The sequence below is a fragment of the Vigna angularis genome, chromosome 1 (assembly GCF_016808095.1).
Source record: "Vigna angularis cultivar LongXiaoDou No.4 chromosome 1, ASM1680809v1, whole genome shotgun sequence".
NCBI lineage: Eukaryota > Viridiplantae > Streptophyta > Magnoliopsida > Fabales > Fabaceae > Vigna > Vigna angularis.
Genome location: NC_068970.1, coordinates 35657866 through 35681830, shown reverse-complemented (window position 1 = coordinate 35681830; position 23965 = coordinate 35657866). Strand labels below are relative to the sequence as shown.

Sequence of the window (23965 nt, the reverse complement as noted above, 5' to 3'; positions counted from 1 at the left end):
ATATCAATTAATGGTGACCTCAATTTCATCAATTCAGATAACTAAATCAAGTACCATTTAACAAGATTTCGCATAAAATTTTTTCTCATATTATAAAACAATATTTCATACCAAAATCAAACAACTATACCACAACACAACAAAATTTTAGCAAGCTCAAATACACAAATTCAATAACTCAATCCTTTTAATCTAACTCAAGCATACAAACTCAAATTATCATTGTACTTAAAAACTTGAAACAAGGTATTTAGCTTATCTTACTTGACATATGATCAAATCAGAAGTTTAAAACAACTCCAAACACATAAGAAGCTCTATTTGCTCATACAAACAACATAAACACGATCAGAGTATACCATTAGAACCACTTATCAACAAAGACGATGACTTAAAAGACATATGCAAGTTAAGTGGGGCTCACATGTAACAAATATAAGAAAAGACAAGAGAAAAAGGGTTGAAACTCAACTTAAACAAAGTTGGTCAGAGTTGTAGTGCTCACCATAAGGATCACTCATACAGTTTCGGTTTTTCAATCAAATGAACAAAGCTTGAAAACTCTTAGAGAGAAGTTAGAGAAATATAGAAAAGTGGTTTTTAAAGAGATTATGTGTTTTAAAACAATGAAACTCATTCCTAACAAAACTATTTATATTAAAACATTTTAATATTAAAATAGTCGAGTCTCAAATTTTAAACTACTACAATTTCTAAAATATCAATTTCTAGGTCATTACATTGTTTATGGTATTTCGAGATCCCATGCTTCTCCTTTTGAATCTCCATATCCCATAACGTGTTTTTTATAATAATAATTTCTATATATCTTTCATTTATGAACATTAAGCACATGTATTTTATAATAATAATTTCATTTGTCATTAAATTTTTTAATTTTTCAACACAAATCAAAATAACAAGCACAACACAAATGCTAACTTTAATATATATATATATATATATATATATATAATAATAATAATAATAATAATAATAATAATAAGAAGGTCATAAATAAGTAATAATGATAATCAATAATATAGTTATCATGATAATATTCACCAAACCTCTTTATTTAGAGGAAAAATATGGAAGTTAGCGTTCATATGAGAACAAAAGAGTTTTGACAAATAACTTTAATGTCATTTTTACTCGCTTAACTAATTTTTTGAAATATTTTCCTTTTCTTCTAAGGTAAATTTAATTACCAAATAAAAAAATTAAATAAATTAATAAAATAACTTATATATATATATATATATATATATATCAAATGATTAAAAGTTAATTTTTAAAATACTTGTTAAAAAATTAAAATAAATTTGTTAGTATGTTATTCTTTTTATATTATAATAAATAATATCAAGGTAAGGACTGAACTTAATAAATGGGTCCTTTACAAGTTAGTGCTCACCCGAAACAAAAGAGTTTTGACAAAATAACTTTAATGTCATTTTTACTCAAAGCTTAACCAATTTTTTGAAATATTTTCTTTTTCTTCTAAGATAAAATATTTTAATTACCAAATAGTTCTCTAATTAATATTTCGTTTGTTCTACTCAATTTTTTCTATTTGCTTTCAAAATATCCATTTTTATTCTGCTTGATTCCTTATTTTAGAGGAACTACAAAGAAAAATTAAGACAGTTAAAGGAATTAAGTGGAAAATTGTGATAGGTTGAAAAGACCAAATAATCAAGAAACAAATACTACATTTAACAAACTAATTACTAATGTGGGACTGTTTAGTAAAATAATGAGGGATTAATCTATAATTCTATGAAAACTGTTCAACCATCACCACTTGTCATGGATCTTTTAACAAGTCTGTCTTATTGGAATGATAATTTTTGCTGAAAATATTAACCAGACATCCCCAAATTGAATCAATAAGAGTCTTCAGTGGGGCATACAAAAGCTCAAGCCATAAGCTAAGCAAGTTTATTTTAGTATCAAAGGGAAAAAGCACAGTACAATGTTCGATTATTCACAACTCAAAAGAAATCATGGATACAGTGGATGTGGAAAGGCTTATTAAAACGTAGAGAACTAGTTCAGACTCAATAGTCATAGACAAAATTAAAATGTATATATGGATAGAGTTTGGAAGAGAGAAGGTTCCTATGGTTTCTAGTAATGTGATATTTGTGGCTTCATGACCTAGTCATACTTCCTTGTAGAAGACCATCTCTAAACTGTGAAGCAATATCTCTTACAGCACCTGGTCCGTGTGGAACAAAAACAGAATTGGATTTTGAGGACGCACCAATCTCCTTCAACGTGTCAAAGTATTGGGTCACCAAAACCATGTCCATTACATCCTTAGATGATGTCCCAGGAACATTCTCTGAGAAGGCTAGCACACTGTCCCTCAGACCATCTACTATGGCTTGACGCTGCCGAGCTATTCCAAGCCCTGCTAAATACTTTGATTCTGCCTCTCCTTCAGCCTTTTTAATCTGCAGAATCTTCTCTGCTTCAGCTTTCTCATTTGCAGCCACCCTCATTCTTGCAGCTATTATGGCCAGGGTAAATAAAACTGGTGAATTTGAGAGGACATTGATACTGATGCACTTTTATTCCAAAACTATAAATTTTGTTTAACCTAACCAGGTCAATGGCACTAATTTCCTGTAAATGAATGTTCCTTCTAATTGCATATATACTAAACAAACACATAATCATACCAGCATTTATCTCGTTCATGGCTCTCTTCACACGCACGTCTGGTTCAATATCCACAATAAGAGTCTGGACTATCTCATATCCGTAAGCAGACATAGCCTTCATATGCATACAGCAAGTTAAAAACCAATGGATGATAACTTCGTTGTCCTCACTCCTTAACATACACACACAAAAAACTAATCACCTTTTCAAGTTCTTCCTCAACAGCTCTTGCAATTTCTTTCTTCTGCTCAAATGAGGCATCCAGATCCATCTTAGGAACACATGCCCGAATGACTGAAATAGCATAATGGATTTGTCAGTTTTCTGCAATAAACCTAACTTTTATCAAGGAGTTTACTAAGATACAAAACGGGCACCGTCAAAGACATAGGCCTGAATCTGTTCCCTGGTATTGCTAAGCTTGTAAAAAGCATCAACTGCCTTCTCTGCCAGCGGTCGATATTGAATAGACGCAACAACAGTGACGAAAACATTGTCCTGGTATGTAATAAGTTCAGATAAGCAGAGAAAATTATGAAAAAAAAAGTACTTTGTTAAGCTATTCAATTGAGCAAGTATTACATAAGAGTTTCTCATTTATAACTTACTAATAACTTCTACTCAAAATAAGCAAAAGTAATTTATAGGAAGTCACAAAATCAAGAATCTTTAGACTTATACAATCAATCTTTTAAAACACTTACTATGAAAGGAGACAAATTATATGTAGTTTCATGAATATTGTTCTCTAATTGGAATTTTAGTTTGATAACACACATTCATATTTAAGAGAATATTTTATTATGAAAATTATTAAGGTAGAACATCAAATTTGATTAAAGAACAGTAATAACAAAATCTATAATACAGCTTCAATGTTTTCTCTATTATAAAATTCAACAAACTTACCAGACGTACGATGATGTATGATTAATCGACATTGTAAAAACCCTTTACATCGCAGGTGCATTTCCATTAAATTGGAAGACCAAACACCCCCTAAAGCTAATCAAGTTAATTGTGTTGGCTATACAATCTGGTGATCAAGAAGAAACCTTTGTTTTTGTTTCGCAACGAACATCCAGTTGTTGCACACGCAAAGAAAGGTAACCAGCTATTTGAGTGCCAAAGAACCAGGGCACACAGTGGAAACCAGGTTCAAGCACATCATCATATTTGCCAAAAACCTCTTTGATAGCTACCGTAGATTGTTCCACTTGAAGACATCCCAGAGCTAGACCCATCTATATTCTTTCGGAACCCTGAAAAACAAATTGTCAAAAAGAAAAAAAAAAGTAAGAGAACATGATTGTTATATTATCAAAAGTTTTCACAACAAGCAGAACATGGAAATTGAAGGGTACTAATAGCATGAAAATTTAAAAGGGGAAAGAGTGTAATGGAGTTAGATCTAATCGAAAGAGGAAGAATTCAAAGAAAATAACAATATAGAGAGAATTATAACATAGCATCCATATCCAAATTAGAAGAAAATTAGAACGAAACACCCAAGAAAAGAAGATTTTTTTGTTACCTGAGAGTTAGAGGGAAGGAAAAGGAGTGCCACAAACAGTTTTTTGTGTATGTCTATGTATCAACCCAACATTTGCGGGTTCATGATCCCCTGCTGTTAAGATATGAACAAAAGCACCTTCATTCTTTCTGTTCCCTTTTTTATGTTCAAAGTGAATTTTAAAATATTTTTATTGTATTTAAGTATAACTTTTAAAGTTTAGAGTAAAATTAATTATTTTTTCTATGGTGGGCAAAAGGGACGTCGGAATGGTCCTTCAATAAAAAAACAAGTAGATCGGATCATGATATTAAACACGTCAATCCGTATTATTGTCATTTTTTTTCTTTTTAAATTTTCACTTATTTTTATTTAGTTTATATTTGCATTTAATATTATGCAGAAATAAATAATAGTAAAATAGAAAGTGTTATAAATATTTCACTGGATCAAGAAAACTTATTATTTTTCTTAATATTTTCAAAAGAACCTTAATGATTCTGGTAGTAAAAAAAAGAAAGAAAAAATGCGAGAAAAAAAGAAGGACAAGAATTAAGTGAAAAGATAACTTGTTTGATAAAAATAAAATAAAAATATTTTTTATTCTTATATTATAACAAAAACTAAAAACAAAAAATACATTCAAAAGAGTGTTATATAATTTATTAATGGACATATAAAAGGGATTTATTTCTCTCTTATTTCAGTATCATAATAAATATGCATCTTATATTTATGTGTATCTTTTTACACTTTGGTGTGAAAATTTAGTTTTTCTCATAAATTTATTTAAATAGCCTTCGTTTTATTTTTTCATATATATATATATATATATATATATATATATATATATATATATATATATATATATATCATCCTCTTTTCTATTACCATGTTTCAATCTAATTGTTGAAATATTTTTAAACCTGTATTTTTATTTAACTTTGCCAGTGGAGTGAGTGGACTCACGCATCTTCCTTTTTTGTTTGAATAAGGTGCATTGAATTGATGCCAAGATATTTTTTTTGAAAAGTTTCTAAACTTTTAAAATTAAATAAAATAAGAAGGAATGTAAAGTTAAATAAAATGTATAATTTGTAATTTTCATTCTTCTGGTATATTTATATTTTTTGCCATTTTAGTTTTTCAATTTTATAAAAAATCATAATTTTAATTTAATCCTTAAATTTGTATATATTTCTAGAGTTTAATAATTAAATTATTTTTTAATGATATACGAATAAAGTATGCTATTCTCGTAAATATAAATGGAATATGTGTTATGTCTGAAAAAATATCTTCCTGTGATATTTAGGAATAAAGTTTCCTATACAAAATTATATTTATTAATTTTTTAAGTGGAAGGACGAATTTTAAGACATTTTAGCATTGGAATGGATTAATTGTTACATTATATAAATAAAGATATCTATAAATGAGTTATAAATTTTGTTTATATTAGAGTGACTCTCATTATTAGTGTAATTATTTAATAATTTGGAAATGAGAAAGTATAATAGATTATAAGATTTAATTGTGATTTTTTTTTTACCTTTCAAATTGAGATTTAGTAAATTCCATTGGAAATTGATATAAGAAATATAAATAATATTATTTTTTATTTTTTAGTACGAGATCTTTTCAATATTCAAATTAATAAAGATAGGATAATTTTATTTTATGGGAGTAATATGACAAATTATATTTCTAATTGGCTTAAGATGAATATTGATGATACAATTAGATATTGATGCAAATTTTTATTTATGCTAAATTTATGGGGTCATTTATGTTTTAAAGAATGTTTAGAAGGAGAGTTTTCAAAGACTTATAGTGAAGAGTGATTCTTCTTAAGTGTGTCATAATTTTTTGTTAATGATTTTGATTCATAAAAAACAATATAAGTGATTTAATAAATTTACCTCAATGTATTTATTTATATTTTTTAAAATAAATATAATTTATCAATAGTTTCTGAGATATAATTTTTATTATGGGTTTACTGTTGTCTCTCCTGTTTCATATTTTTTATTTCTTTTCAATAAGTTTTGGTGTGATGACAAATGATGAGTGAATTTTAAGATGTTATTATATCTCAATGGTTAAAGTTCACAATAATATATAATATGATCTTATTTAAAATTATGAAACAATAAAAAATAAAATACACATTTAAGGTCTCACTTAATTCATTTAAGAACAAATCTATCATTTTAAACAATTTCTTTTAAATATAATCTTATACCATAATCAATTTTTTAATTCTTCTAAATAGTAAAATATATTAATTTAACACAATTTGTAACTTTACTATAAATTTATATATTTTAAAAAATCATTTATACAAGTAAACATTTATCACATTTAACCATCAAGTCAAATAAAGTTATAATTTATAATTTAAGATTTATAAAATATGCTTTATAATAATTTTTTAAAATAAATATGCTATCCAAAATAAAATAGATAAATAATGAACTGGGCATCATAGAAATAAAAATAAATCTTTAGGCTTTTTTCCACTGCGAATTCAGGGTCAGGCCCATAGGCTTCTTATTTATATGAATCTGAATTTAACTTTGGATCTCTGAATTACCATTATCGGAACCAAATCATACACGCCTTAGGCACTTTCAGAGGTAGACCCATCATAGCTTATTCTGCAGCTTTCACACCTTCATCTCTTCAGGTATCATATGCTTTTTCTTCTTCTTTTATGTATGTATATATAATAAAGAGACAAACTCTTCTTTTTTGTTTTCTTGGAGAGGTTTAATTTTCCAAGCTACCTTTCGATGTAACATAGTTACGTAAGTAGGATGTTAAGCATGTCTGTGTTGGAAACTCCAATGGAATGGAAGAATTTGAGTTTTGACAAAGGGGTATTGTTTTCAAGGCTAAGCGCTAGGATTGAGCGATCTGGGTTTTCAAATTGACCCTGTTGGAGTCTTCCCTAGCCTGTGTTGGAGACACCCCACATGGGTTGATGGGATAAGATACTTTAAAGCTTCCACCTTGGGATGCTTTTTATCAGAAGTGAATAAGTTGAGAAGAAAAAAGTGAGGCAGTGTATTTGGGTCTATAGAAAGAACACTCAATGCTTGGTATGGGTAGACATCATATACTTCCTTCTAAGTTTTAATACTTAACTTTAAACCAAATTGATATTATTGCATTGCACACCGTTTTGGCCGGTCATTTGGTCATTCGTTGAAACCAGTATGATTTGGACTAAAGGGTTTGTGAAATTTTCATCGCATGCAAATTTTAACACTGATTGACTGATTGATTTTAATATATTATTCCAAATTTATAATGTTGGGATTTGTATTCCTTCATGCTTCAATGTACTTTCAAGGGCAAGCTGTGAAATGGGATGTAGTCTGGAAATTCTGTAACAAGTGCAGAAGGTTACTGTATTATTGTTTTATAAATTAAACCAATTTTGCATCCTCTCGTCATATATGATGAATTTCCATCTTTTGAGTTAAGATCATGGGAATATTTTAATTGTTATATGGCTTCTGCTATTTGGATAATATATGGTGGATTGTCGGCTTTTCAATGTTTATCACCATCAACTGTGCCCACCAAAATCATATTGTTAAATCATCATTTTTTTTCCAGATAGAACACAAGTATTGTAGATGTATTCATGTTCATATATTCTTGGAATTGCAGTCTAATCTGCTATCATTAGCCGATAGTTCATATTTTTTATTTACAGTAAGCTCTCAAGGATGAAGAGGACTTTTAAGTATGTATTTAGTTGTAAAGTCTTCTTCACGTAAGCAAGAATCCATAGATCTCATTTGTACTCTTGTTCATGTTAATCCAACTTATTTCTTTGTGTGCATGTTTCTTATCATTTTGATTTAATTTGAGTTGACATTCTGGTACTAATTCCTATATCTTTGAAAAATTGTTCTTGAATAATTGAATGGAGATTTACATTGTGTCCAGGGTTACCCTATTTATCATGATTATATTGTGTCTAAGGTTACCCTATTTATCATGATTATATTGTGTCTAGGGTTACTCTATTTATCATAATTATATTGTGTCTAGGTTATCCTACTTATCATGATTACATTGTGTCTAGGGTTACCTATTTATCATAATTATACTGTGTCTAGAATTACCCTAATTATCATGTACTCTCTATCTATTTATTCTTATAAATAGAAGATAGATTATGAGAGGGTTCAATTAATCCCTCTAAAATTATTTTACAGTTTAATTCTCAAGTCCTATGAACTGAATATAACATGTTTTGCTTGACGATTTAGGATTTTGATATTTTGAAAAGTTTGTGTCTGTTAATTGGAGATTTTATCCAAGATTAAGGTATCATGTCCAACTTTACTACAACATTTTCCTTCAGTTCATGTTGTTGATGATGGTATGATTTGCTAATGGTCTTATTCTTATATTAGAATAACCTTATGGCATGATTTTAGTATTTTAAATCTGTGCAGTAACACCATATGATTTACTTTTAAGAAAAATGCTTAATTATTTATTTTGGATCGAAGTTTTTTTTTATAAATATTTTGTTTATAGGAAAATACGCATGGATTCATTACAAAGCACAGCTCTGGGGGGAAATGGTGGGAGTGGTGGAAATGGGACATTGATTTCTCAAACTAATGATATGACAGCTTCTGCAGCAGGAGTTGATGATTCTATGCAGAAGCTGAACCAGGTCAGCAATTCAATTCAGAAAACCTTGGGCCTTATTCATCAGCTCTCCCTTACAGTTTCTACCTTCAATGCTGCCTTTCAAATGCCTCTACTCCAGCGCATGTATTTTATTCTGATCCTTTTCCTGTAATGCTTTTTTCTTTCTTTGTTTTGCTTTATGTTCAAAATTGATCATATTTTACTTTAAACATCCCAGTAATGGCCTTGTTGTAGAACTTGACAACATGGTCAAATTGGCAGAGAAATGCAACATTCAGGTTCCCATGGAGGTTGTTAAGTGAGTGATTTACCTTTGTATGTGCTCATATAGTTTTCTTTTGACCTAATATAAGTTATCTTTTTTAATTTTTTTCATGAGTTGAATTTTTGGCTATAGTCTAATTGATGATGGAAAGAATCCAGATGAATTTACTAAAGATGTTATAAACAGCTGTATTGCAAAGAATCAGATCACCAAAGGAAAAACGGATGCCTTAAAGGTCTATTCTTATTCTTTATTTTTGTTACATGTGAATTTCTTTCTTTCTACAGCTTTGTCTCCCTATGTATTTGATAAGCAGCTTTAGTCTGACCTAGCATTTCTGTTTGGACAGAGTTTGCGCAAACATCTTTTAGAGGAATTGGAGCAGAACTTTCCTGATGAGGTTGAAACTTTTAGAGAGAGTCGTGCTGCCGCAGCTGCTGTAAGTATTCCTTATTTGGTTTTGGTTTTTTATTTCATTGAGGAACAGAGATTTAAAATGACCTTGCTATGTCATTGGTGTGTTCTAAGTTCATTGTAGGATCTTAGGATATCTTGATTTCTTTATTTTAACTTTACTGCTCTTCTTTCTGTAACTGATAATGGAAATAAACTAGGTTATGTGTTTTATCTTTTCCTTGGCTTTACTAATCTTCTTTCCTTGAATTGCTTTTTGTATTTTAACTTTACTATTATTTTTTTTATGGCTGTTGTTCTACATGCTGGACAAGTTTACTTTTGATGCTCACCTTCTTCAAGTCAAGTATTGCCAAAAATAACAAATAATACAGTTTGAGAGAGATTTATTTAGTTTAGGAAGAACTTAATAATACACATTATTTCTGAATGCTTTCTACTCCAAGAAACCAGTTATTATGTTCTTTGACAGTTCTCATCTAATCTTTTTCTGTTCAATTATGATTCTTAAAACTAACCAATCCCACTAAATTTAAAGAATCTTGGGGTTGACTTTGCTGCACATTTTCCACTGTATATTACATGGTTAATTTTATAGGACTATAGTAAATAGAAGCATGAAGAGACTATTTATATTGCTAATTTTTGAAAGTGGTAAACAGGTTTAGTGAATTCAAGAATTATGTATCTTTGTTCGTTACATAAACCTTGGCCTTATTACATCATGCAGGAGTTGAAACGTCTGACACAAGCTCAAAGTGCACTGCCAAATGGAGATGTGAGGGTTAAATCAGAGCATTGAGTGATATGTTTCTTGCGCCTTTGCTTGTCTGTAAATGGAACTCAATATTTCTGTTTATTTTCCTATGTTATACAAATGCATTATATAGTGAAGTTCATCTCTGCTTTCCTTTTGTCTGCTCCTTTGTTAAATGTTGTAAATTTGATCATTTTTGCTTACTGTTAGTTAATTGAATATTATTGCTGTCTTTTAAGTTGGTGTATAAGTGCTTAAGGTCTATTTTTCACCAAGAAATTAATCAAACTTGTTTTTATCTGTTTGGAAAATACCTGTTAGTAATAATTCTTTGTAGATCATATGTGTAAATTTGTGTATTGACTATGTTGTTCATCTTCCTCTTTTCTAAGACCATGTGTTTGATTCTTAGCATGTCATTTTTGCATTCATGTGTTCATATCTAAACTGTATAGGCATGTCAAAATCTCCATTAAAAGTATTGAATTTAAAAAAAGAAGAAGTAGAGATTGAGAAACCATTAAACAAAAATATCAATTTTTTTCTATTATGTACCTTAAAATGTATGATACTGATGATTTTTGTGGGGACATATTTAACGAACTGATAAAAAAAACATGAACTATTCATACCTTCTATATGCTCTAAAAAGACATGTCACAGCATAATAGTTGGTCATATTATAATGATGGACTTGGTGAATTTGTTTTCTGCACAAAATGACCAGTTAGATGATGAAGTATCCAATGTCCTTAAAGATGGGGAGAGACTTTAAAGCTATCAAAACTTTACTCATTAAGGGACACTCATTTGGATCCCTGGTGTGGGTTTGAGCCAGCATGAGTGCATTTTTTTAGGTCTCTTTAGATCTTCCAATTAAATATTGACTTCCCTACAATTAAAACCAAAGTATTTCTACCAAAGTATTTTTGTGTTGATTTGATTGGATAAACATTCCACTAAGAATGAGTCATATAGTTGATATATCCTAGCTTTTTATGAACCTTAAATATAAATGATAACAAAAACACTATTAGAACAAAAATGAAAAGATAGACCAGAAAAGAAATAAAATATACCTTTGAGTTAATGAGTTGAGAAATGAATGAATAATGCATAAATTCTTAAGTACTGAAGATAACATTCAAGGACATAGAGTATTGCATTCTTCTAGTACCCCTCAGGGACTTTTTCAAAATTTAAAATAATTTAATTTAATGTCTAAAGTTGTCTTGTGAAAGTATAAATATTCTTAGTATAGACTTAAAGGTAAACATTAAGTGTTTATATAAAAAAAATCTATAATTTTCTCTAAATTGATATCCTAATTTTAAATTCAAATAAAGGAGACTTAAAATTTATCACTAATCCAATTTTTTGTTGCTAATTTCTTCAGAAGGTCCTAATAGCTTTTATATACTTTGATTGTGTGTATTTGATCCTTGTCTTGCAAGTTTGCAAAAGGTTCTAGACCTTTCCTTGAGTGTCAAAATAGTCTTATCATGTTTTTCGTGCCTTGCTTTGTAACATTCTCTTTGATGAAAAATGTCTGTCACAAAAATATAAATTTGATTATATAGGATTAAAATAATTGTAGTTAATATCGTGAGTATTATATAACTCGAATCATGATTCATTTAAAAAAAATTTCTCCGCGATATATATCATTTAATGATTTTTTATATTGTAATTCTAATGAAAAGAATATATGTTAAATTGAATGATTATCAATTCAACTCCATTGTTTGTAGTTGGTATATGCTTACGAAACATGTTGATTTAAACACACTATATATTGATAAAGGTATAAAGGATGAAAAACAGAAAGACAAATAAGAAATAAATAAAAAAAAGTATTCTATTAAACTCTCGGAGAAGAGAAACTTTACGGAATAAGTTTTGTGAAAAATAAATACAATAATTGAAGAATAATTGAAGAATTTTATGCTGGATAATTTAGAAGCTCGTGAGTTAGATGCTATGAGCGAAAAATAAGATTAATTAGTCAATATAACTCCTACACAAATAGTAAAACACCTGCATACATTGAACACTAATGTAATAAACACAATACCTATACTCTTTTCTAAGCAGACCTTTTGTATGTTATTTATATATTCTTTTGAATGTCTCAATTGTATTCCCTCCCATGCTCTCTGTTTTGTGCTTACACTTATTGTTTACTATTATATACATATTTGATAGTATATTTTCATGACTCATCTCTATTAACATGAATTGTGTGTATAATTTGAAAGAATTTTGTTACATGTTCTAGTTCTATTCAAACCATGTTCATCTCCATTTCAAATTTCCATTTCCATGTCAAAAATTGATGATGATGTAGCCAAACGGTCAGCACATCACAACGACAACTTTTACAACTATAAGAGAAATTTTAAGTATTACACCATGATGCTTTCAGGTATAATAAGGGTATTTCAGTTTCATTTTAATGTATGTATGGTTCAACGTGTGTCAATCTACTACTTTATAATCTATTTTCTCTTCATTTTTGCTTTTTACATCCATCTTTTAATTATTAAGGAAAACTTCTTTCACTTTCGTAGTAAATTACTAAACTTACTTCTATTAATATAACTAAAACTATACTTGTAATAATAATTTATACATATAATTTTATAATAAAAATAAATTTACTTTAATATTTTAAATCAATAATTAATAATGATACTAATAATAATAATAATAATAATAATAATAACAATATAATATTTTAATCAAAATCAATTTTGTTAATAACATTCAATTTGAACTTATATTGAACTATTATGAATATTTTAAATTATTACGCTAAAGTTTAAATTTAATAACATACGAATAAAATTTAATTAGTAAGACTAATTGTGAATATTAATAAAATTTAATTTGTTAATTTTTTTAAATTCATAAATTATTAGCAACAGTAATATCTATTAGTTAACCAAATATTTGAATAATGCTAACAATATATAATTTATATTTTCTTCCATAATCTTATTAATTAAAAATAAAATGATTTTATTTAATCAATAATTATAATTTTATGTAATTATTTTATATAATCAATTAATAGTTTAAATTAATATTTTAAACATACATTTCAAATTAAAATCTGAAAACGTAAAATAAAATTTAAAGACCAGTTTATATTTTGACATTGGGTAGGGAAATTTAGGTTTATTAGAGAGTGGACGTAGGGGATGATAAAGTGTATATAACATTACTTAGTCATGCATTACATTAAAAGGTGCCGTAATTCATTGGTCAAAAACCGAGTATGATAACCTTGCTTATTCATTTCAAAATGTACATTCACAACACTCTATCCACTATCCTTGCTTGCTCAACCGTTTACAAATTATACATGCCCTTTGCATTTAAAAATGTTCATCATCGACTTTAGCTTACTTAAAAATATTCAAATCTCACTTCCTAATTTATAAACCTAAAGGGTATTAAAAGACTACTGCTAACACTCCTCGTCATTTAATAAATTATAGATTACAGCATACCTTGAAATAAATTACAAGTTAGAAAAAGATTCATTAGCATGGAAGGAACTCTTAGTTATGGTTCACATCCTGAGAGACAAGATTTTTTGTCTATGTCCCGCAACAAAGAGAAAGAAGTGCTAGAGGTTATCCACAAAAAAACATATTTGGTAGTCCAGGAAATAATGTTAAAACATTCCCTATAAATACGCAACGCAATTTCAAAGGCCACTTGACACGATTTAGATGCAATCACATCAAACCATGTGTAATAATTTGTCAAAAATAATATAAAAATAAAAAAATAAAAAAGGTAAAGTCATGAATACAAGGCTTCCAGTGATGATAAACTGAAACGCACTGAATTGCAGCTGCCTACAGCCATGAATGCTTTCAGTCCGAAGAGTCAGAGATAAGTACATCTTCACAAAAAAATCGATCTATCTATAAAGATTACAATCTTCCCCTGAAAGGGGTATGTAACAATCTATTTTAAGCTCGTGGTTTTTACAATACAAAGTGAACCGCTATTTCTGGACAAATTAACACGCTAACTCCATCACAATGCTACGATAACGAAAGGAAGTTACCTTCGTGCCACTGAGAGTATGTTGGAAGAATAATTCTAAATCCAGGCAAACAAATTGTCCATATTTGCTTCCACTGCACTGGATAACATGAATAATGAAATATGCAACCAGCCGGAGTCCATCTTAACTAATCCCCTTGGAAATGCTGGATGTTGCATTTATCTTTAGAGACCGCTCAGGGATGTACGTAACACCTGTTCAGACCATAATGTAAACACGTAAGAACCTGAGCAATATCATAATTTGCATTTTGCATCTCTATTAACACTATATGGAGAACAGGGAAACTTTTTCTCATGAAGAATGAAACAATGCACAAAATCAACCAAACTTCATAACATATACTTGTAGAACATATCTTTGCATCAATAAATACCTAACATGATCATCGAGAAAACCAAGAAATTAATGACTAGTCCCAACCAGAACAAGCAACTTACAAAAAGGACCCAAATGAGCGTCTGGCACAAAAATATCATACCTAGGGGATGCCAAAACAAAATCTTATAAAATGAATGACTAAAATTGTTTGGCCTAAGTTAAAGTTTTTTGTTATGATATTGAGTGGTTCTTCAAAACAATCATGACAGTTAGAGAATTAGCAGACTTTTAGGCAGTTCATCTTCTCATAAATCTAATACATGGTAATTCTTGTTCTGAGTGAAGGATTAAGAAGGGAAAGTCTCGTGATCTGTACCTTTTTCCATGACATCAATTTGCAAAGAGTCAAGTGTAATTATGCCATCTGTCAACGGAAGCAGTTCAAGCTTAATGGTGGCTGTTGACTGAGATGGGATACATCTGAAGTAGCCAATACACGGTTTTATATTAATTAGTGTTAGCTTTAACAAAGTCATAAATAAAAATGAGAGCCGACATATTACCCAAGTGGAACTCTACTGTGCAGCCAAAGATGTGTACAACTTAGGCCAGAACTGGGGATGACATCATCATTCATTGAAACTGACTGAGGTCTGACATCATCTTGTTTGTCGTTTTCTTTTAAAGGAGAAGTAAAGCTCCCCCCCTGAGTGGTACCGACATGTCTTTCAACATTTATCCTTCCTAAAAACTCTGTGAAACCAATAAAAGGACTATTTGGACTAGTGGGTGAACTCAGAGAGACAACTGAAGGGGGTGAAGTGAATGAGGCTGGAGCGAGAACTGTCAACGTTAGATCTTCAGATGTCAAATTCGAAGCTTGAAGAGTTAAAACCTGATAAAAGAGAAACTAGGAAGCTAATCAAACTGTAATTTTAGTAGGATAAATATTCAAAACAAACTAAATACGAGCTCCAAATGCAAGTCCAAACTCAAAGACAGTCAATAGTTAAAACATATATTGACCTGCACAGGAAGTTGAGAATTTCTTTCATATGGTCCAGGAGACTCTCCTGAAATCTCGGATGCAACAGATATTATAATATCCCTTGATGTTCGAGGTCGCCAACTGGTTGCTTGCTTAAAGAATAATCTTGATGCTACGTTAAGCATTAAAACAAGGGGAAAACAACCAATTAACAACTCAGAAAATATTAGATAATAGTAGTACACCAACAAAACGAGAGGGCAAAAAAACTTACTTGTATAATTGCATCGACATGACACCATAATGGCATACTGATTGTCAGTTGACACGATCTTTGTTCTATCAGGACTCTTGGAGGAAAGACTTGATTTTGATTCCGAATTTGGAGATTGCAACTTTGGAAACTGAGAGCCTTCTTCTTGTGTCTTAACATTTTTCCACATAGAAGTTGCAGGTTTAAGGATGAAAGAATGCTCTTCACCTCTCCTATAATCAGAAACTTCTAGTTAGATGGTGATGATCGGAGTTAACTACATAAAGGATATAACAAATTCTGAATTTCTCTAACCATATTTTCTGTTAAGCACCTTCTTTTATTCTTTAACAGTTAATCAGATTGATTTATACTCAACAAGATACAAACTCATATATGTCAGAAGAGGGGAAGCAACGGTAATGAATTGGCAGGATCCAATCGTTTCCTTGTCCAAAAGTTAAAAAAACAGTTCCCCCAAATCTCCACGAGGGAAGGGAACTGTATTCTACGCATAAACATTAAAAGATTTCCCAATATTATCCTCCTCATAGCTCTTTTACTTTCTAACATATTATTTCCATGTCCTCCACTTCACCATTCAGTTGGTCAAATATGAAATAATAAATTCAACTATAGTAGTGGCATACACATTAGTATCAAAATAATAAATAGATATATTGCAGAATTGCTATTACACTTTTTAATAAAATTCAAAGGTCACAGATATGTCACCCTTACTTTCACCATACTGCCAAAAGCAAGATTCTACTTTCTTTCCAAAGCCAATATGGTACTGAAGAAAATTTAAGGCCTTTTCATCACTGTTGAATATAGTGAAAAACTATATATTAGATTGATCTCCCTTGTGTTAAATACACACATAGGGTTCTCTATTTATAATAGAAGAAATATGGGCTAAGCCCAAAATACAAATGAGAAATAATAACAAACTAACTAAAAGATAAAAGATATAATATATCTAACACTCCCCCTCAAGCTGGAGCATACAAATTGTATGAACTAAGCTTGGAATAGATGAACTCAGTGTTAAACTAGATGATTTGTCTTCAAGAGTGTGAGGCAAACATAGATGAACTAACAGCAGCTTGTGAAACTTCAACTTCAAAAGTGGATGAAGGAAAGCAGTGGTGGACAATGACAATCTGCAAGGATTGATTCCCAATCAATGATGGATGAGTGACGGGATCAACAGTGGTAGCTGAAAGCTAAGAGCTACAAAACTGCAGGGACTACACTAAATTCTCATCAATGATGGATGGGTGACGGGATCAACAGTAGTAGCTGAAATCTACAAAACTGCAGGGACTACACCCATATATATGTGACTTGACTTGCAGTGTCTTGGAAACGTACTCCCCTTCCGTGTGAACGGCGGAAATGTGGAATATCACAATTGCTGGACCACTAAAACAAAACAAAATATTAAGCTACAATGCTGAAACAAAGACATCAAAGATCCAAAGATACGTTGGAGGTCCAAAATTCTTTGCTGGACAACTCCCAAGTGTGATACTTAGCAGTGTATCACAAGAAGATTGGGCTAAACTCTAACCCAAGAAGAACTGACGCAGTTGCGTCTGTCTGAGGCGGTAGCGACTGCAGCGGCGGTTGACTGCTATAAAACTGTAGGGACTAAATTGCCATCACTGACTGATGGGGCCTGTAGTGGCTGGAAGCGACAAAACTATAGGGACTGCCATCACTAACTGACGAGGTGATGGGGGCCTACAGTTGTTGGAAGCATACGGCGCCTGGACAGCGGCAAACGGCGCGGGACAGCGGCAAACGGCACGGGACAGCGGCAAACGGCACGGGACAACGGCAAACAGCGCCAGACAGCGGCAAACGGTGCCTGTACAACGGAAAACGGTGCTGGAACGGCATCAGCAGCTGAGAAGAAGAGAAAATGGACTGCCGACTGAAACTGTAGGGGCTGCCGGCGGCCATGGCGGCCGGCCGCCGGCAGACAGCAGAGATCACTAGAAGAGGATCAGAGAACCTGCTCTGATACCATGTTGAATATAGTGAAAAACTATATATTAGATTGATCTCCCTTGTGTTAAATACACACATAGGGTTCTCTATTTATAATAGAAGAAATATGGGCTAAGCCCAAAATACAAATGAGAAATAATAACAAACTAACTAAAAGATAAAAGATATAATATATCTAACATGTTGGAAGTCCCACATCGACTAGAGATAAGGCCAATTTATAATATATAAGTGAGGTGCAAACCTCACCTTACAAGCCGGTTTTGTGGGGATGAGTTAGGCATAAACTCACTTTCTAATATGGTATCAGAGCCATGGTTAGAGCCTATCCTAGCGAGTTCTAAGTGGACATTCTATTCTTCTATTCCACCCGCAATCGGGCCGTTATCGGACCACCCAATTTCTACTATCACGCACGAGATGTCTATACCTCGACGTGAAGGGGGTGTGTTGGAAGTCCCACATCGACTAGAGATAATGCCAATTTATAATATATAAGTGAGGTGCAAACCTCACCTTACAAGCCGGTTTTGTGGGGATGAGTTAGGCATAAACTCACTTTCTAATAATCACCATTAACATCAGTGTTCTCAATTGCATATTGAACCCCCACACACAAGTACGGCCTTTTGAAATAACATCTCCCCACGGCCCTGCTCTTTAGCAGGTTGGATTGGGTCACTCAGCACAACCATATGTAATGTAAATTAATAACCAGGGGCACATTTAGCACGAGTTTCTACAGATTAAGATCTTTTAAATAAAACTCAGGTTACTATGAAATTTTGCATTTCTGCTCTTCAAAAGCAAGATTCTCCTCCCACTCCTAAACCTTCATAGGATTAAGAAAGTTTAAGGCCTTTTCCACATCAATAAGAAACATTCATGATACTAAGGAAAAAGTGGCACGTCTGGCTTCTCTGTATTTTATTAAAAATAAATGAAAATAAAAGGAGCGATAATGTAGTTAAACAATAGTGTGTGGTACATTTAGAAAGTGTAGTTATTGGCAAAGTAGAGCATGAGAGAGTAATTACTAAATAAAAAAATAAGATTTTTTGGGTAACAAATAATCACTGGGGTAATTATAGGGATAAAATAGGATATACAAAATGTGTACACTAAAACATCATATCCCCTTTAAATATAGTTATAGATTATAGATTAAACAACAAAACTGTAAATAATAAAATATCTTAGAGGAATCTAAATGGATATTGTACTCTTTATTTACTGATTATGGACAATTGGATTCAAGGTTTAAACTGAATCCCACAAAAACTGACTTCTAAGGTGAGATTAACACAACATTTTTATATGTTAAATATTTCAGCAATACCAGTAGCTAATGTGAGACTAAATCACAACCCTTGAGGTTGCAATAAGGCAACTTCCAAAGAGGTTGAAACTAAAACTGGCTAGGAATGATGTGATGAAGGTAACTTTCCAACACTGTACCTTACGTCCAAGACTTCCAGCCAAAGCAAGGCAAAAATGAAAGTGGCTGAACAATGGATATAGGAAATATTTTGATTCCATCTTAAGAGTTGTATCTAAGGTATAACTCAATCCTGCAAAATTATTGACTTGCAAAACAAGTTTTCTATTTCTCTTATATATATACTTTATTTTAATCATATTACTAGCTGATGTGGGACTAAACTACCACCATTCCAGATTGCAATTAAGACAATCTCTAAATAGGCTACAACTAGAGGCAATTTAGACGACTTTCACATGCTCATTGATGACTTATGCCACCTGAAATAAAAATATGCAACTGAATCTGGTTGTATACAGCATGTTAACAGATAAGTAACAATACAGAAAAGTAAGAAACTTAAGAAAAACCTGAGGGCTAAATTTGGTAAAGAATGGTCATTTCCAGCTTCAATACACGCAATTGGCAGTGATGATGGTGGTCCACTTTTTGTAGCCTCTTCGAAAACTATTGTTATGGCATCTATAAATATCACAATTTCTGGAACATGTGCAGGAGCAACATTCTGGAGAACAACTTATGAAATGTCAATAAAAACAGAAGCTGAAAATAGTCCATAGTATAAATGCCCCCAAAAAAGAATGAGGGAGTAATATTCAACAAAAATACGGGCAAATATGCCAGATAATTTGATTCAATGACATTATAGTTCAAACCTTTATCCGAACACACAGAAGATCCTCTGAATTGCAGTCAGCTGCAAAGGAATGAATCTCTACAGGTTGTATTATTTCAAATTTCCTTCTCCACCTTCTTCCAGGAGTGTAGATACCTTCTAATCCACAGCAAACTGAAAACCTTTCTCGCTCCAATGAGACACCTCTAAAAGATAAAAGTTCTTCAGCTCCACTTTTTTTCTTCAAAATTTTCTGAGATGAGAATTGATCCCAGTCTTCAATTTCAAAGTTTGGCTTAGAACTAGCTGCTTTTAAAGGAGCTGTTGGTGGAGTTATATTCTGGGGTATTGCTGACATGGACTGACTTCTAAAATGGCCACCAAAGGAAAATAATTGAGAGCCAGATGATGATGAAATAGTGGACCTCTGAGAGGCGCTACTAATTCCTGAACTTGAAGAAAACTGAGGAGATAACGGGTGGGAAGCAGGGGGGAGAGAGTTATCTAAAGGAAGTATCCATTTCAATAGAGCTCCACACGGATCCTGATGTGTGTGAACAGAATTGTCCTGGTTCTCAGAAGACAATATGTTCTCCTGATACTTTTCATATTGGAGAATTTCTATACAAGGGTCTTTAAGAAAGTCAACACCAACATTCACCTGTAAAATAACCTGGATCCTTCCAAACAGGAAAATGGAATCAGATCAGTAAGCTGGGTAAAAGAGAATGGCCAGGCATACTTAAGGAGGATAAATTTTCATAAAGATGAGGTACTATACAGGCAAGGCAAATGCCACTACAATATATCTGAAATTAAACATGCTTAAGTAAAATGAAGATGAGAAACAAAGGTTTTAGCCGGTAGTAGCTAATGAAAGAGTGAAACAATACCTCTACATCACAGAAGATATGTTTCAGAAATCTAAATAATGATGATAATTACACAGATCAATATACTCCGCAACAGCCCAAGTAACTTACACAAGGAAATATTTGTCTCCAAATACCCCATAGAAATAAAAAAAGCAGTTAAGAGAAGAATCATAGCAGATCATTCAACCAATTCAGCACAATACTATCAACATGCAGTAAGATTTTATACACTTTTACTAAATGATTTTTACAAATGATAAGCAATCAAGCACTCAAGAAACCCTCCCCCAAAAGCAAGTTGTTAGGGGGAAGGGGGTGTGGCGGAGAACCAAGTCCCTCTGAAACACTCTGCCAGGCATGCACACTAGATGTGAGACTTAAGCAAACTATAATACCCAAATCCTTATCAACACAAACAAAATAAAATGAATTGGATGGTACCCATAAACTCATAGCTCGACATCGTCCAAATGCGGTAAGATTTAATACATTTTAAAAAATGATGTTACGTGAGTTTACAAACAACATGAACAAATGAATTAGATGCCAAATACATTGTCTTTGTTGCATGCAAGGGAAATGAAAATTGAAGCAATCAAAAGACTATATAAGGCTCAAACCCCAAATTGAACTGAAATGTAGCACTCTTCTGAATGTCAAACTTTATGATCCATAAACAAATTTTAGATAAAAAGAATGAATAATCATATTTATAACCACTGAAATTTTATGACACGTACCACTATATCTCCATTTGGTAGCGCACAACGCTTGACTGAATTTCTTGCCACTCCACTGGAAATAGTTGCATCAAAATTTGCTCTATCAATAACTGCACTAATAGAAGATGCCTTTTTTGCAGTCTCTTTAATATGAAATGATGAGATCCTTTGCCCATTTAGTTCAATGGAGTTGGACTTTTCTGAAGAGCCTCGTTTAGACCAAAGCGGCTCATCAGCCTCAGCAATCCTGGCAAAGAAATGAGAATTCTCAAATTTCTGTAGCAACAATGCAGTTTGTCTTTTGTGAACCTCCATCCTTAAAAGGGATTCACCAGCATAAGCATCCCCCTGGTGATTCGTGTTCACATGTTCCAGGTCTTTCTGCTCTTCTCTAGTAGGGTTCAGTTGCTCTTCTCTAGACACTAAGTCATCTCTGTTTTCAATATTTCCATTTTCTTTGTCATGACTGTGAGACATGCCACTTTTACTCATCACAGCGGCAACTTTAAATGGAGTAATAATCTCCATGTCCTGCTTACAAGCAGACAGGCATGCTATAATCTGAACTTGTTCACCTGAATTCAAAACATCAATTAGATCCTATCAGCTTCCCATGTCAACTGGCAGACCAAATCAGGCATTTAAACACTCTGATTCATGTACCAAAGAAGTAAAGAATCTTACCCGGAAAGAGAAAGGAACGATCTAGGGAGCGAAAGAACTGCATATCTGACACATGATTCCAATCTTCAGGAAGTTCCTCTATAAAAACAAATTCAAAATCAGACGAACCACATTTCATCACATAAGCAGAACAATCCTACCCATAACATAATCAATTATCATAGACAAAAAAAAAAACATGTCCTCCTAACACTTTAAACCGAGTGCTAACAAAAACCATGTTGGGTCGAATTTCACTCATGTCCAAATCTGAGTTGCCACTACGTTAATAACAAAGTGATGATCAATGCAGAAGGAAGTATGTCTAAACAAATATTTTCATAATTTAGTCTAGCTAATGCATAAATGATAAATAACTTTGGATAAGCTAAACGAGGGAATTTCTATAAAAGTCGAAATACAAAGTTGATTTTAACATGTTGGAAAATTCAACACATTTTACTTGTAGTTTTCTTCGCTTAAAAATTTATCCAAACAAGACTTAATCAGTTAAGTTCTACACTACATTCTCCTTGATCTCACTCTTTGAGTAGAACTCAAACACACTCCTTGATCTCACTCTAATTTCCTGTTTCATTAAAATAATGAATCAAACTCTGGCTTAAGTAAGGAAGAAAAAAAGAGGAGTTTGTAGGAGCATTGAAAGACATACTGTAAGGAATAGTGATCCATCCTTCCTCTTCAGAAACATCCAAGTGCTTAGCCAAAACGGAGGCGTCGTTTTTGGAAGTGAAACGGAGAGCACCGTTTTCGCCATCGACCTCTCCGTCGAAGCGGCCGACTTGGAGATAGGGGTCCTCGGCTATGAGACTCTCCAAAGACGACACGCTGTCTGCGCGGGGCTCTGGAGTCGACGGAGTCGGAGTCGGAGTCGGAGTCTTCGTGGGACTTGGGGCTGTGGTGGACGAAGGCTTTTCCCTATCGGAGTAGACGTGCGTGGTGGTACGCATCAGGAAATTCATCGTGTGAGTTTGTCTGGAAATCGGAATCCGAGGGTTTAGGGGTGATTGGTGAATTTGAGAAAGTGAATGAGGGTGGTGGTTGGTTGGTTCAGTGAATCAGTGATGGTAGTGAGAATGGAGTAAGGGAATGAGTGAGTGAAGAAGGAATTGAAGGATCGAAGAAAAGGAGAATTGGTACCTCTGATGAAGGATCCAACAGAGAGAGAGAGAGAATTAGAGCTCTCTGAGTAGTGCCAACTGCAATCTCGATCTGTTTCCGTTTCTGTTTATGCTACACTCCTCTTCCACCCTGCCGCAACACAATTTCATTCTTAATAAACCACCCCCTCAAACGCATCGTTTAGATCATGCCATACTCTACCTGTCTAATCCTCCTCACTTGGGGGTAATTACGTCAGCTTAGACTTTAATTACGATTTAAGGAAAATTACTGTGTTTTTCTTTTTCTGTTTTTCTTGTTCTTATTGTGATTTTAGTGAGATAGTTTTCTGTTCAAAACTCTATTAATTATTATTTTCCTTGCTAAAGACTTCAGAACTAAGATATTTTCAGAAAATTGAATCCAGTTTCACTCGTATCAATAATATTATAAAAAGTCTTTAATGTCTTTTAATAATTTTAGTCCAACTAAACTA

General features: G+C 32.2%; 3 protein-coding genes across 6 annotated transcripts; 1 reads left to right on the top strand and 2 right to left on the bottom strand.

Annotated features, from left to right (window-relative positions):
- Positions 1-1930: 1930 nt before the first annotated feature.
- LOC108330931 (hypersensitive-induced response protein 2) lies at positions 1931-4352 on the bottom strand. Its single transcript, XM_017565536.2, has 6 exons — positions 4208-4352; positions 3729-3935; positions 3051-3171; positions 2876-2967; positions 2691-2787; positions 1931-2518 (listed from the first exon to the last, which is right to left on the bottom strand). Exons 2-6 carry the CDS (start codon positions 3915-3917, stop codon positions 2157-2159), a joined length of 861 nt encoding a protein of 286 aa, XP_017421025.1. The 5' UTR covers positions 3918-3935; positions 4208-4352; the 3' UTR covers positions 1931-2156.
- A 2371-nt stretch (positions 4353-6723) lies between these two features.
- LOC108335556 (mediator of RNA polymerase II transcription subunit 10b) lies at positions 6724-10466 on the top strand. 3 transcript variants are annotated; one of them, XM_052871424.1, is made up of 6 exons: positions 6724-6875; positions 8750-8992; positions 9087-9167; positions 9321-9369; positions 9484-9573; positions 10279-10466. In XM_052871424.1, the coding sequence occupies exons 2-6, from the start codon at positions 8760-8762 to the stop codon at positions 10348-10350; spliced, it is 525 nt and encodes a 174-aa protein (XP_052727384.1). In that variant the 5' UTR covers positions 6724-6875; positions 8750-8759; the 3' UTR covers positions 10351-10466. The 3 variants fall into 3 exon arrangements, with proteins under 3 accessions (XP_052727384.1, XP_017427082.1, XP_052727385.1); XM_017571593.2 differs by having other exon boundaries at positions 9267-9369; XM_052871425.1 differs by lacking the exon at positions 9087-9167 and having other exon boundaries at positions 9267-9369.
- A 3598-nt stretch (positions 10467-14064) lies between these two features.
- LOC108347421 (uncharacterized) lies at positions 14065-23659 on the bottom strand. Of its 2 annotated transcripts, XM_052878678.1 has the most exons (11): positions 23509-23648; positions 23021-23343; positions 22369-22446; positions 21703-22259; positions 20128-20760; positions 19822-19976; positions 15973-16184; positions 15737-15870; positions 15274-15605; positions 15087-15190; positions 14065-14583 (listed from the first exon to the last, which is right to left on the bottom strand). In XM_052878678.1, exons 2-11 carry the CDS (start codon positions 23328-23330, stop codon positions 14513-14515), a joined length of 2586 nt encoding a protein of 861 aa, XP_052734638.1. In that variant the 5' UTR covers positions 23331-23343; positions 23509-23648; the 3' UTR covers positions 14065-14512. The 2 variants fall into 2 exon arrangements, with proteins under 2 accessions (XP_052734638.1, XP_017442138.1); XM_017586649.2 differs by having other exon boundaries at positions 23021-23659.
- Positions 23660-23965: the final 306 nt, after the last annotated feature.